A 15,828-nucleotide genomic window follows, 5' to 3' on the forward strand; every position below is an offset into this window, starting at 1 on the left:
AGAGAGAGAGAGAGAGAGTAATAGAGAAAGAGAGAGCCGGACTGCTACATATACGCATGTGCATGCAATACAAGTACACACCGGAATGAATGTAGGTCGATGGTAAAATATATACCAAGTAATTTGGAGGATTCGGTGAACATGTAGCATGGCAGAATGTAGAAACGAGAATGTTGATGTGGCGAAATACGTGGAGGGGATAAGACCGGTATTTGTTATCGGAACGATTGAACAATGTCCTCTAAACCTATTATTCATAATCAGTCCAACTCCCCCTGTCAAGATATGCAATGACTAGACAATCGAAAACAATGTAACATTGCATATTGCAATCAAAAATAATGAAGACGCTTCGGTTGCCTTCGACTTCTTGTCCCACGTCTTGGGAGAAGGTCTTCTTGATGGGTTGAATGATGATTTTCATCTTGAGCCTTAGTGAGATCTGAACCATTTGGAAAGCACCGAAGAAATTTCCTATTTCTCCAAGATTCGTTTCCGTTCGGCAAAAGAAGCAAATACCGGCGCTCAAATGATTTCAGGATCTTGGCCTCTTTCTCCCAGCGACGGGTTTGGGGATCCTAAACGACAACAGTCTGTCCGACAAATAAGGGATCTAAAGGGCGGGCAGACCGATCGTGGAGTTGTTTTCTGGATTTATCCACCGCTTGAAGTTTCAATTGGGCCTCCTTCACGTCATCAGCCGGTGGGCTCTGTAAAACAGACTCAAGTGTGGGAATCCAAGAACGCAAAGGACGGCCAAAGCCCCGTTGAGTGGGCGATAACCCATCGTTTAATGGGGTATTGCGAAATTCCAAAAGGGCTTCGGCAAAGTGTTCAGAATGAATATCTCCCCCTGTCTTGGCCAAAATGTACTTTATGGACTTGACCATGACCTCGGCGTGGCCGTTAATCTGAGGATAGTATGGGGACAATGATTTCCAGGTTACTCCCCACCTCACCAAAAACTGAGTGAACATGTTGGAAGCGAATTGAGGTCCATTGTCCGTATGAGGCACGTTCGGAACTCCAAAAATGGAGAAGATTCAGGAAAAGTTGCTCATCAAAGTCGACGAGGCTGGCGAGGTGCCGTACTTAACAACTAACGGATAACCAAAGTCTGTCGCTGTATACGAGATATTCATGCCAACCATAAGAGAACAGATCCGCACTTGCGACTTGAAGCGGACGAGTTGGAAGGGAATCTTGCACGAGTGGTTCAGGCTGGTGAGAGGGGCGGAAAAACATACATTGGGGACAAGCTGCCACAGTGTTGGCGATTTCAGATGAGAATCCGGGCCAATAGACTATCTGTCTGGCTCGTTGCTTCATGTTTTTCCACACCTTGGTGGCTGGCATGAAGATTTTTAAGGATCTCCTTCACTCCAGATGGTGGAATAACGATTTGTTTTCCACGAATCACAAGTTCATCTTCAACGGAGAGTTCTGAGGAAATCTTCTTGAAAAGAGAGACATATCCGGGTTTCGTAGCCTGAACAGAATGATTCAAGATAGCCAACTTCAGCCCACCATAAGCCTCATCTGCAACTGCAAATTTGATGATGTCGTCCAAAATCAAACCTGTATGTTCCGAACGCAACGAGGCTATCACCAGATTTGAAGATTCATTGGGATCCTCCTCATCAACAGAATTGAATTTAGGGTTGGAAACAAGGGCACGGGAAAGAGCTTCCGGGATGGAATGCTGATTAATTTCCAATTAATTTCAAAGCTGTATCCCATGAGACGTGTTCGGTAGTTTAACACTCTCGGATTTTCGACTTCTGCCAATGATTGGCGATTGAAAATTGGTACCAATGGTTTATGGTCGGTAACCACTCAAAAAGCACTTCCGGTAAGATGAAGATGGCATTTTTGTATGGCCCAATAAATGGCCAGCGCCTCCAATTCCACCATTGCATATCGGCTTTCACAATCTTTTAGGTACCGGGACCCACATTGAATAAGTTTGGGTTCCTCACCTTTCAATTGAATGAGGGCAAATCCGAGACCAAGCCTCGATGTATCAGTCAGTAGAACACTCTCCAAAGACGGATCAAACATGGTTAAAACAGGTGGCGAGATCAGGGCGCATTTAACCTGCTGAAACATTGCAGTATGGTCGGGGAGCCGCAAGAAATGATTCTTAGCCTTCAAGAGATCACGAAACGGCGAGGTGAGAGATGCAAGAATTTTCCCAATTGATTTACCAAACCCAGAAATGATTGAAGGTCGGTGAGAGTGGCGGGAACAGCGAAATCTTGTATAGCTGCCACTTTGGAGGGTCCCATTTCAATGCTTCCCTCGGAGATGTGATATCCAACAAAACTTATTGAGGTGGCCGCCAAAATACTCCTATGCGTTAACCGTAAGTCCATATAAAATACATCGCGCCAGTATATCACTGACCTTTCGGACGAGATCCGGCAGGGTTTGAGATCCGCAAGCCATATCGTCTACAACTTTTTGAAGGTCCAATCCCGACATGGCGACATCCCCACGGTAAGAAATGAATCACCAGTCGAGACGAAGCCCATTGGGGATCTGATAAATTTAAATTTCCCAAACGGGGTCAAAAATGTTGTTAAATGATTCCTCAGCCAAGGGCATCTGCCAATATCCCTTGAGCAAATAAAGTTTGGCGAAGTATTTTTGCTTGGGGGTGAAACCTGTAATTGCCTCCGCAGGAGTCTTAGTTGGATGAACACTTTGCTTCACTTCAGAATTCAGACGATTGAGGTCCACACAAAGCCTCACATCTCCATTGCCCTTGGGGATTGGTACAATGGGATGGCACCACACGGCGGGTACATCACCAACTGGTGCAATAATGGCTTGATCGAAATTCCTGATGAACTCATGTCTTTGGCCCCATCACGAGAAGTTTCAATTTCGAGAATATGGTGACGTGCGTCTTCAAAAGTCTTGGGGTTACTTTCCATAATTGTTGCCTTGTCTGATTCACTCGTCATAGCCTGGAGGAGCAAAGCAATTAACAATTTGTCCTCCGTTATATGAGCAAGATCAGCAAATTCGGCCAGATCCTTAATGACGTTGCAAAGACTCGTGTAATCTTGGCCGTCACGTTGATGAACTCGGAGCAAATCGCGCATATCCAAATGAACACTTCGCAAGCTTCTTAGATGATCTGAGGGATCTCATCCACTGCTCGGCCTGTATTGGGTTTAATACTCAGAGAATGATGAATTGTTTGCATAAAGCCAGGACTGTAGCATTCCCACAATAATGAAACTCGGGTTGCTTAATAGCGTTTCTCCAAAGCTATTAATGTGGCATAGTTATCCCACAACGGTCGCCATTGGACGAAAGTCCTTAAATTCGTATCTTTTGCCAAAACAGCCGGCCTCTTGATATTTAAAGTGGGGAGACCTGAACTCGAGGATGGATTTTGAACAGAATTGGGGGTCCCAACACAAGGCAAATCTGAAGCGCGATCGAAATCCTGACGAAAACCTCTAACTTTTAAATTCGCTTTGTCAAAGGCATCCTCATGAGTTTCCAAATCCGAATCCATATCATTGCCGTCTGCCGCAGAATGACACACTATTGTAGCCTCGGCTTCCCGATATTTCTGCAAATTCTTCTCCCACGATTGAAGTTTATTCTCAACGTAGAAAGGATCTTCTCCCTCAACGTAAGTGGCAATGGAATCCAGAGCAACATGTTTAGATCTAGTTATGAGACCCTTCAATCCTTTGCGTGAGGCCTTGAGAGCCAAAAGAGTATCTCGGTTGGACATGTTGTACAAGGACCAATCGGAAGAAATGAGACACCACGTTAAATTTGTACTAATCCAGCGAAAATCACTTGGAATCATCAACGAACCACAGGAGTAGAAGATCTTGCAGAAGGGACAAACGACAATGAATCCACAGAAAACCATCCAAAGTTACCAAAACCACGACCGGGAGTGTAGGAATAACCCAGAATATCGACCGAAGAAAATGGCCCCAACCAATAACGATATCACAACGAAGTATCAACATGAAGTATCACCCCGAAGTATCACCACGAAGTATCATTATTGCATGTCGGTTAACTTCTTCACCAGTATCGTGGGTTACCGACTGCGCCACGGAATGTAGAAACGAGAATGTTGAAATGGCAAATACGTGGTGGGGAAAAGACCAATATTATTAGCAATCCGAACGATTGACCAATGTCCTCCAAACTTATTATTCGTAATCACCCAACACCAACCAAAATAAGAGACCGACCATCACCACCAGAAATGGTGGAGTTCGACGAACGCTGATCAAGAGAGGTTGGTTGGCAAATATCGGAATCCCAAAATTGATTCATACCAGTGATAGTGTAGTAAAACCAGTAAAACACCCTTTGCTAGAGTTGTCCTTGCATGATAGTGAACAACGGTCCCTCGAGAACGATCAGGGGCGCCAATAAGCCCATGTTACGAAAAAGTGCGAAAAAATACCAAATACCAATTCCTGAAGTTAGTTACAGAATGATAAACAATCTGTTGTTCTCACCTTCATACCTGATGGCCTGTGAATCTTGACGTCTTCATTTACGCTCCCGATCCTGAGTAACAGGCTATGTGATGGGCTACGCCGACGGCAGAGTTGCTTGATACGGCCCACCTTGATGTACGCGAAACATGGTTAATCCTGAGAAGGACAAAGTAAGCATGGATGGGGATGACCACATCCTCCACAAGTGGATGCAATTGCCGCCAATATCTCCTCTGCAGATTGTATTGTCATTGTTGGGCTCATCGTTAGTGTCCTTCAGCAAGTTTTCATTTAAGGACCCCCATTGTGCCAATTCTTTCAGGTTGAGATCATCAAGCTCCCTCCGCTTGGGAAAAGAAAGGATCATAATCTCGGCATCCCGCCAACGGCAAGAAGATTAATAGTTGAGTAGGAATGATTGAGGACGACTCTGCTTCCTTTGCTGGACGGTGTAAATCCGCCATGAAGTCCCTAAACGAATGGCTGTTCTTTTTCAAGTGGAACAACGCCAACAGTCTTGTGAACAAAGGTTTCAAATGCAAAGAATGTTGCTCAAGGCCAAATAGCATGTCTCCATTGATGTAGCGTTGTTAATATAATCATGGACGACGGTGCAAAGATCACTTTGCAAGAATTCTAAGATATGAATTTTTATCCTTTCAGATCCAAAACTTTGACGTGGAAGGAGTTATAATATAAACAAAACTTTTCAATCAAAATACGCATCTGGCATGATTCTACTCCCTCAAATAAAATGAAAGGCTTCAAATCTAAGACAGGCTTGAACTGCGGTTGGCTATTTTCTGAAGCTGGTACCTCATTAAGCACCGAGACCGTTTGCGCTATCAAGAGGTGTGCAACTTCACCTATTTTCGCAATGTATTCGTCATGTGATTGGACTTCGCCCCTAAACCGTTTTCACTTCCAATTCCAGGTCTTTCTCCGCCGTTAGCTCGTCATGCATGCCTAAGATTTCGTCTCCTTTGGCCTCAGCCCCACCCAAGAGGCGCAGAGGCAATCCGCATCGGAATCTGGTTTATTGAGTTCCCGGATTAGTTCCAGCTTTTTCACAATCTGCGCCTTGCGGTGGTTGATTTGCTCCTGGAGACCCATTATGGCGATGTCACTGAACGTGTGTATAGCAGTGGCCGAGGACGACGTGCCTTTTAATTAATTCGGCACAAAGCGGGTGTGCTTAGGGAGTATCAATGAATCGGTGTCATTGTGATGGAGCGCATGGTTCTGTAATCACGTCTACGCCATGTAATATATGAAAAGATGAACAAGTATATGTATTCAAATATAAATCTAGGATCGAAGTGCCTTCCTGATTTATCATGGAGAGCTCATCACACATTGGGTGTAAAGGTGGAAATTATTTTGAAAAGCATAGATGTCCCGGTATACAAAGAACATATTACAAAAGGATGCATGATTACCTATATTACCTAACTTTTGGTTAAGAATCTTGTCATCTTCAATCTACATGTAAAATATGTTCTTTATAAGTCAGTGATATGCGTACCCCTTTTTTTATGAAGAGGCTTGTAACTGCATTCTCGTAATTCCTAAGTTGATTTTCATACCTTGGTTAAAAAGATGTGATTGAACATTGAAGACACAGAGTAGAAATAGGATGACCATAATAGGATTGATCATCTTTGGAGGCTGCAAAGAGACAAGATAACAGTATATAATGGATTCTGGCCGATACCTAATCAATAGGGCTCTCAAAATGTCTCAAAATCGAAAAATAATCACCGACATGCTTAAAAGCAAAACATGCCGATGCTTCCCTTAGTCGCGGCTTATCACGTTTTTCAGATGGTAAGGCCTTTTTTATAACTCGATGGTAAACAAGCTCACCCAGAAATCGGCTGTCGACAAGTCGACTGATATGCCCTACCATAAATGTTAAAGAGGTCTCTCCACTTGAAAAAGAGCAGGAAAATTGCATAGTACTCATGATTCATATTTCCCACGACTTTTCCATTGTGACGTCAATACTGTTTTTCGTCATCCAAAAGAAGAAAACAAATTGATTCTTTTTTAATTATCCTTGTACAACTGTGACCCTCATTTCCCGTCTCTCCGCCTCTCCACTGAGCCTCACCAGCCATGACGGGCTAGTTCGGACTTCCACCCCTCCCCTGCCCACCACGAACAACAACGCAACGTATCCGCCAGCTCCAAACCCCTCGACGCCCCACAGCCACGCCCACATCGTTCTTCCTCGTCCAATAGACCCGAAACTACGATACCGCGATGGCAGTGTCCCGGTCCGTCGCCGCGTCAAAAAGCGGCCTACGTACCTGCCTGACGTTCATACAAGAGGCCTACATTCCATCAGCCAGCCTTGACTTCTCGGAGAAGAAATTCAGAGAGTTGGAAGACGCCAGGGTGCAGTACGATGAAAAGTACAGGAACACATTGGTGAAGACCCCAGGGACGGGATCCCTCCCGGCGACACCCCAGACGTGGCCGCCTCTGCCAGGTTCGTGGCGCAAACCGCCAAGATGGAGGCCGACCTCAGGCAAGTCGACAAGGAGATCGTCCAGGTCGGCATCCTACTTGCGAATCGCGCCAACAACTCCGCCCGCGCCGCCACTTCGCCAGCGACACCTCACGGCCCCGTCTTCAAGTTCGTGGGCGAGCTAAAGCCGTTCACGATGACGTCATCTATCGTCCCCACTTGAACTAGGTGAGTGGATCAAACGCTTTAAAAAGTATGGGAAAGCGTCCAGAATTGAAGTTGAAACTGATGACCTATAGATGGGCATGCTTGACGGCCGACCTCGTCCAGATTGTTCATCAGGTTAGCTTCAGTTCTACAAAGACGGAACTAATAATCAATCGGTGAAGTTCACATTCCTTGTATGTGGGGAAATTGTGTTCGGGAGTCAGGTATGTGTTATGGCCAAATATTTTTTTCATAGAGACACTGACACTCCTGCCTAACTAGTAACCAAATACGAAACCACGTTTCTGTTGTGCTAACCAAGTTTAGATCAATTTGTAGATGAAAGTAATGAATGATGGACGGACACAATAGAAAACGGGCTGGTCTTTGTTTAGTTTGCTTAGACAAAAGCTTGCTCCTTATCACCAGTGCAAAGTTTGAGAGATTGGTGCGCAATTACCTCGTGCAAGATTACTCTGCGGAAGATTATGGCTTACCTAAGGAGCAATTGCTCACAGAAACCACTCAACTTTGAAAACTGGACTTTGCCCGTATTCTACCGGATCTACCTGCAAAGGAGTATCCTGCCATGGCCAGGTTCCGACCTCCTCGAGGAAATACGAAATGCATTCCCAACGTGCCTTGAAGTTATTGGCAACAGAGTCACTTATGGATAAAAAGAGTCAAAATCTACCCTTGACCTTGGACACCAGAAGAAGACCCTCACGTCATGCGCCCCTTGATCATACGTTCAAAAACTTTGCGACGAAAAGTGAAAACATTGTTCCCCTCAAAGCTCTCAAGCGAGTCAAAATTGTGGGGGATGTCAGTGGTAATGTGACTCAAAAGTTTGTTTGTGGTATCCAAAGATCAGTTTCCGTGGTGTCCGGCTTCAAAGAGGCACTAACCATAACCAATAGGGCATTCTCTAAGTGATTTGATGTTGTGGAAGAGACATCTCCTATAGATGGGGCACAATTTCCGATTGTCTTCTGCAAAGAATCACAGAGCTGTTTCAAATCCGTACTTCAAGAACGATTTATGAGGAGCGGACGTTGGGTTCCCTAAGGAGAAATTTCCAACAGTTCTCTTCTACCCCTAATGCCAAGTTCAAGAACTTCGATTCCATTCAATGTGAGTTCATCCTTCTTAAGCACAAGGACCTGCTCATATCACTCCTCCAAGTATGCGCTCTTCCTTGGCTTCACATTTGCCTTGGAGTGGCGAGCCATTGCTACTCTAAGATGATCAAACAGATTCCCCAAACCACATTGTGGCCCAAACGGCTCCATTTCCGTGAGGAACATATCCGAGATCCGGCCTCAAGGCTAATCTCAGTCCAGGGTAATGGTGAGGGAGACTGGCCTACCTTCTGGGGGTTTCCCACGCACTTTATAGCGAAACATAACGGCAAAGCACTCCTCGCTATCAACTATCAGCGCCTGAATAACGCCACGACCAGCCCAGTCCACCCCTTCAGTTCTGTGCCGGACCTGATGCGCCAAATCTCCTCGGACGAAAGGCCTTGTCTTTGCGAAGCTTGACGCCGTTCACGGGTATTGCCAGATGCCGCTGTCGGAGGAGGCAAGCAAATTGTGCACCTTCCTCCTCCCCGACGGCAAGTAACGCCCTCTGGTGCCGCCCATGGGTGGAAGGGATGCCGGGACGTTTTCACATTTAGTACGGGCTTGGCAATGGATGAGTGCATCAAGAAGGGGTGGATGTCACAGATCGTAGACGACATGCTACTACAGGCAACCTCCTATGACAAGCTCCTCATCTGCCTGCAGATTGTCTTCACCATCTGCTTTGCCAAGGGCATCACTTAGAGTCTCACCTAGCTCGAGATCGAGAACGTGTCCCCTTTGCGGGATTCATTGTCTCAAATGCCAGCATCACGCCCAACAATGCCAAGGTGGAGGCCATCGGCAAATTCCCCACACCCTCCAACATTACTGGTCTGGACTCTTTCTTGGGTCTAGCCAACCAGCTTGCTTCGTTCTTGGCCTTCAGTAGCTTCCTCATCTTGGATGTCGCATGGGCAAAGTTGGGCAAGTCTGCGTGGCTCTGGTTGGTTGATCACAAAGAGGAGTCAATCACGTGGTCAAGCCGTTTGACCCGTCTCTTGCCACTAATTTGATGACAGATGCCTCAAATCTGTACGGGCTGGGGTACACCCTCATCCAGAGGGAAAAGGATGGCCGGCCTTATCTTATTCAGTGTGGTAGCTGCACTCTCTTTCCTGCCCAAAAGAACTATGCTGTGGTCAAGCTTGAGCTCACTGCAGTGTGGTGGGCAGTGTAGAAGTGTGGCTTCTTCCTCAGAGGCCACCCAGGGTTCACCATCACCACGGACTACTGCTCTCTCCTGGGCGTGTTTAAGCCCTACTTTGCCTCCATCAACAACCCCAGGCTACAACGGTTGCGAGAGAACATTGCACAATTCAAGTTCTGTTGCATGGATGCCCGGCAAAAGACACTTGATCGCGGACGCCTAGAGCAGGTATCCTGTCTTTGGCCCCTCGACATCCATGGACAAGGAGCTCGCTTTGTGCGCCACCAACAGGCGCCCTTCATTGCTGACGAGGAGTACTGATCCCTGGAGCGCGCCCTCAAGGCTGGGGAAACTTGCCCAGCAGCCTCTTCATCTATGCAGGCGTCTACAGTGAGCTATGGATGAACGGCATTTGGCTGGTGCCTTGCTCCGCCCACCCAACAATCATTGCTCCTGCACACGTCTTATTCGGGTGTAAACAAGACTTGTGAACTTCCCACAAAAATTTTCGTTTGGCCAACTCTGAGGAGTGGCATCCTGAACAGGGTGGCGTCCTGCCCAGACACTGTGGCGGCTCTTCCCTCACAGGAGGCTGAGCCTTTGCTCCCGGAATCCGCCTCTTTTCCAATGGAGGCTGTGGCCGTTGATCTGTTTGACCACAAGGGCACCACCTTTGGAGGTGGAACTGATTGAATTAGGAACGGGTAGGATGCTGACTTGAGCATCAGAATCAACCAAATGAAAATTATTGTTTATTTCATTAGTTATAAATAACAGACGACCACCAACATTGGTTACGGATGGCCAAATTCTTCTTTTGCCTGGACAATATTATGAGACTTGCCAAAATTCCGTTTTCCCGAAAGAGCAAGGACACTCACAAGGGTGGACTTTTTCTCCCCATTGCTTATGAAAACGACAAAGTTTGCCTTTGAGTTGGGATCCTTTAAGACCAAATTTATTGGCACCGATGATTGCCGTGTGGCTAATCACGTTGACCACTGGTTGCAGGGAAGAAACCAACTTCTCATCAAACAATGCATAATCACGGGGTGATGACGAATCCAAAATGGGAATGAGGTGCGGTCGCATGTCTTCAGGCATATATTCCATGAATACGGTTTTGAATATGAAACGAGCTTCCTGACTCCCAAGATGACCACGCATTTCTTCCAGTAGAGCAGATGGTGTCTGGTCTCCCGGCCGTGCGCAAAAGGCGCTGTCCTCTTTGGAAAGAGGACAAGGTAAACGACGAGAGTAGCCTCTCCTTCAAGACAGCGTATCTTGTGCCAGCCAGAGAAGGGGTCACAATAAGATCCTGTGCTCTCTTAGGCGTGGCCAGGGGTTGACACGCAGGCATGGCGGGTATAGGATGCGGTTTTAGCGTTCTCGGGGTCACCACTTTAGAGAGTCTTGAATCACACGTCTACACGAGGTTTTATCCATATTCAAACGTTTATTTACTCGTTCCTTCAGGAGTTGCTCCTCTTTTGAGAAAACGAGCCCAAAAATCCACCAAAGCTAACCGCAAACGCAGGACAGAACCCCTTTCAGTGCTCAAGATCAACCAAAGAGTGCGCGTTCAGCACCTACTTTTCAAAACCTGGAAAGAACTTGAAACCCTTGAAGCAATCAGAGATTTGGGTTGTTCTTGCCTTGCCTTAAACGCTATTTCGTTTCCGGACATTATGTGACCCGGGGCACTAATTATAAATAAGATTTTGATAGAACCAGCCACAGAAGCATCAAAATTCATTATTACAAAAGACAACTGAGCAATCAATGTCTCTCTTTCTCCCTCTTTGCATGGACTCCATTCTAATTTTGATTTCGATTGCAATCGGCAGTTTTAGTTGTCTTTTTATTACGTCCATAAAATAAGGCGCAATTTATACGTACTTGAAGGGAGAGATCTTCAAAATCTGTTGGTTTTGCAGATGAAATGACTAATGATGAGTAGTGCACTTTTGCTGACTGGAACAGATTGAAACTGTCAACCTCCATGAGAATAAGTGACAGTTGTTACGTTAAGTAATTGTTGCGAGCAGACCATATACGGGAAGCCCAGGCCATATATTGCCAAAAAAATGTCGGGACATATGAGGGCACTTTTTGAAATCAGGACATCATGGGGCAAAATTCCATTGTAGGTGACGAGTTCTGTGGCTGTTCATAGAAAAATAAGTTAAATTTGAGTCGATGTTTTTGATAATTTCATTTAGCAAAGCCATACCCAAACCTTAAAATTGAACACCTATTTCGTTCTTGATGGTCGAGTACTTGTTTCCCAACCGGTCTAACACAGTCATCCAGCACTTACCCACTCTAAATACCACTTTTAAAATCAACAAAATCTGCATTCGGAGTCTGTTTGTGTTGCAGTGGCTCTCTCGGGTCGAGTCACTTAAATCAATCGGTGCTTGAATGATTCAGGAAACTAATGATGCCAATAGTTGTTTGTTTTCAATTCTTCACTAGCTACTTTCTCTTGCTCACTCAGAAATCCTCCTTTGTTTGTTCATTCAATTTAGACTCATTGTTATTAGCCCACAGCACTGCCAGACGTGAAATTACCTGTTCTGGGAAGGACAATTTTGGGCCATTTTTGTGTCATCACCATCAAGAACGAAATAATTGTTAAGTTTTAAGATTTGGGCATGGCTTTGCTAAATAATTTTTTCAAAAACATCGACTCAAATTTCAACTTAATTTTTTTTAGCAGCCACGGGACTCGTCACCTACAATGAAATTGTGCCCCATGATGTCCTGATTTCAGAAAGTGCCCTCATATGTCCAGACTTTGTTTTTGGCAAGATATGGCCTGCGCTTCCCGTGCATAGTTGATCAACGTAACAATAGTCACTTATTCTCACGGAGGTTCGTTTTGATCAGCAATAGTGGACTACTCGTCATTTGTCAATTTCTTTTTCTTTTTTGGTTTGGTTTTCCCCGTGCTTTTAAAACCGCTAGAGGGAATGTAATCCCAAGTATTATTAAAGTGAAAGGTAATAATCGTTCATCTATTTATTACCTTTCAATTTTAAGATAATATTTGGTCTACCAACGAGTTCTAATTGGCAGACCGAGCTGTAGGGTGTGATGGGAACTCGTCAGAAGAGAGGGCGAGAGTGAAGAATCCTCGTGAAAAGATTAAAATGAAGAAATGAGCCCCAATAATGAGTAAAACAAGTTAGTTGCATTTTTATATTCGAAAATAAAGAGCTTGTGAAAGACACCTTAGTCTTCTTAACTTATGAAGCCTAGAAACACGTAGTTTTTGGTGGATAAATTGATTAGAGTGTATATTGGGACTCGATCATCTTAGGCATAGTTGATTAAGTTCACACCCTTCGATTGGTTTTCACACGTCAGGAGAATCCAATCAATTCGGATCTTGGACCATACTACTGGAGGGCCAAATCCAAAACCACTTTCCATCGTCAAATAAAGGTCAGACCAATCCAACACACTTCGCTCTCAAAGAATTATTTAGTTACTCTCACTTGTTTAGTTCTAGATCTTAGAGTAGGGGTTTTAGAAACATTTTGGCGCAGTCGAGCAAACCGGTTATTGTTGGAACTAGACGACCATTATTATAATTGCAATCAAATGCAAATTAACTAGGGAAAAGTAGCGCGTCAACCAAGAGTTGACCCCAGTTTGAGCACTTCTTTTTGCATTTAGCTCCAATGAGTTTGTAAAGTTATTGTGTCACCTTCATGCGCGCTTGTTCTTTATGTCATATGTTATGATCTGCACTCATGCGCACCCGCTTTCTCTGAGAATATAGTCAGTATAAAACCGAGCTCTGTCCATAACACACTATTTGGTGGCAGCGTCTGAGAAAGCTCAATTTCTCGTGTTTTTCAAGACTTAGCTCGCTTTCAAGTGTTTGTCATTTGACTTAGATGAACCCTCCTGTTCCTAAAAAGTCAACGAAACGTGACAGTGGTGTTGGGGACTCACCTTCTCGTGAGCAGCTGGATCATGAGGCCCGTGATCGTGGGGCCCGCGTTCGTGTGCCTAACGCTCTCGACCCTGTTACCGAAGAATCTGATAGTGCAAGTGCTGATCTGCGAGTCATGGCTACTGCAGCTCTAACAACTACGGGGGCAATTGCCAAGACAGAAGTTTCAATTCCGAAATACTCTGGTCATTCTAAAGACACAGAGTACAAGTCGGAGAATGGAACAAGAACAGAAATATGGGAAGTCCGAAAATGGATCGACCGTTGCGAGCACGTCAAAGGTGCCGCACGGTGGACCGACGGGGTCTTGCTTCAGCAGGCGATTCTTTGCCTTGTTCCAGGCACCCCCGCAGATGACTTCTACCAGTGCGAGCCCCCACACTTCTCACTTGGGAGACCTTCAAGAATGCACTAATCAAAGAGTTTTCACCTCCGGTAGCTGCCAGCGAAAGAGTTCGCATCCTTTGTTCCTTCAAACAAGGCGCTAAGGAACCAGCATCACAGTACCAGAATCGTATCTGCTGTTCCGTACACATTCAACGATTTGGACAAAAGGGAAGAATGATCGCACGAAACAGGGTTGGACAAGAGGGGGAGAAAAACCCTTATCTTCAAAAAGGGGGCATGGTATGATGTCATCAAACCTGTTCCACCTATCCTCCTACATGCTCCATAGCTTGATTTCGACTCTACCATAGTTACAATATCAATGCCTACCATTGATCCAAACTCTCTTACCATAACCTGATTTCCCCAATACGATCGACTCTGAAAGTGACCTCTGAATAAACCAGTCTGAGAAAGATTGAACCGCCTCATTATTTAAACCACACTTCGGAACCTTCCACCAATTTGAATAAGGAGAGTTCTCCATCCAAAAGAGTTAGTCTCTTAGATCGTCTCCTTTGGCCCTACCCGTTCAAGAGGTCCGGTCTCAGATCAACCCCTGCCCAACATTCCTCTTGAGCGCAAACCTCACTCTAAACCGAAATGATGCTTCTTCCATTCTTCCTCATCTTCTTTCTTCCCCTGGGGGGATGTCTGCTTCCTTTTCGGATCCAAGCGGCCTCACCATTCTCACCTCCCCGTTATTGATCTGCTTTTCGAGGTCAATCTAACCTCTATCTTGGAGCATGTTGATCTTACATGCCAACTCACCACTGCTTCACAGATGACCTCAACATCGAACAAGGTCAAGCCACATCAACTTCTCAAGTCTCTCTGTACTTCTGACCGGTCATCTTGGCAGTCATTCATCGATTTTCTTCATGGCGAGCATCACCATAAGCGCTTCGTCGGTGCCCTCCTAGCTTCCCTTGCTACTGGAGTGGCTGGGTTCGTTTTTGGAGATCAATACCATTCGTCCCAAACCGACGCCAAACTGCTCGCAAATCAGAAATATCTGCTGTCAGTAGTTCGTGAACATGAGCACCGTTTTAGCCTCAATTACCTCGACATCCAAAACGTGGCTCGTGGTCTTCAACAAGAGTCGTCTGCTCGTGTTAAGGCCTACCACACAGAACATGTCGCCTCCGACGTTTCTTCAACCTTTGCTCTCCAGGCCAGGCAGCTTTCTACACTCTTTAATGGCCTGGAAACTCTTCTTGTGGAGAACCGTCTTTCCCCCTCTTTGGTCAAGGAGAATGTTTTATCCAGCAAGTTAAACCAGCTTGCTGCGCAGGCACACAAGAAAAATCTCATGCTTGTTGTGCCCAGCGAGCTGGACGTCTTCAAATCACCCGCCAGCTTTGCTGTCTCTCGCGACCTCCTCCTCCGGATTGTGGTACATCTACCTTCTTCTCGCATTCAGCACCACTTCTCTGCTCACCGCCTTCTGGACTTTCCTCTCCTCATCAATGGTTCTTGGCATCAGATCGGCGGTACTGACGATTTGCTGCTTGTCAACCAAGGCCGATCACTCCATACCATCATCTCTTCTACCCATCTTTCTTCCTGCTCCAACAATGGCCAGTATCTGCTCTGCCAAGATCTCCCCATCACAAGGACACCGCATCATCCTTCGTGTTTGTGGGCTCTCTTCTCTGAGAGACGAGATTGGGTACTCCAGACATGTGCAATCACCCTCAGCAGTTCAATCCCTCAATCTTGGCGCGTCTCCTCCACGTCTTTTGCTGTTTTTCATCCTGAGTTACTCCCCTTCAAAATTGTCTGTGAAAATGAAGAATTCGACTCCCTGAGTTTCAAGGGGTTGAAGATCGTTAACATTCAGCCTCAGTGCACTGGGAAAAATCACTCTCTCGAAATTTTCAAGAGCGAACATGTAATGATGCATGAGACCATGCTACACTTTTTATCTCCCACTATTTCGCTGAGTGAACTCTCTCATGATTTGAACAGTTCTGTGTCTACCATCAAGCTCTTACAGCCTCAGGTGGTCCATGATTTGCGTCTTCCCC

At 45.6% G+C, this 15,828-nt stretch overlaps 1 protein-coding gene across 1 annotated transcript in view; it reads right to left on the reverse strand.

Moving 5' to 3' along the window:
- LOC131883996 (uncharacterized) overlaps positions 1-11,479 on the reverse strand; it is a gene marked incomplete at its 3' end in the record, with an annotated part of 19,698 nt that extends 8,219 nt beyond the window's left edge. Inside the window, 2 exon segments of the mRNA XM_059231614.1 lie at positions 6,077-6,158; positions 11,344-11,479. Of these exon segments, the coding sequence (XP_059087597.1) occupies positions 6,077-6,158; positions 11,344-11,448 (187 nt within the window).
- Positions 11,480-15,828: the final 4,349 nt, after the last annotated feature.

Source organism: Tigriopus californicus, chromosome 7, assembly GCF_007210705.1.
Source record: "Tigriopus californicus strain San Diego chromosome 7, Tcal_SD_v2.1, whole genome shotgun sequence".
NCBI lineage: Eukaryota > Metazoa > Arthropoda > Copepoda > Harpacticoida > Harpacticidae > Tigriopus > Tigriopus californicus.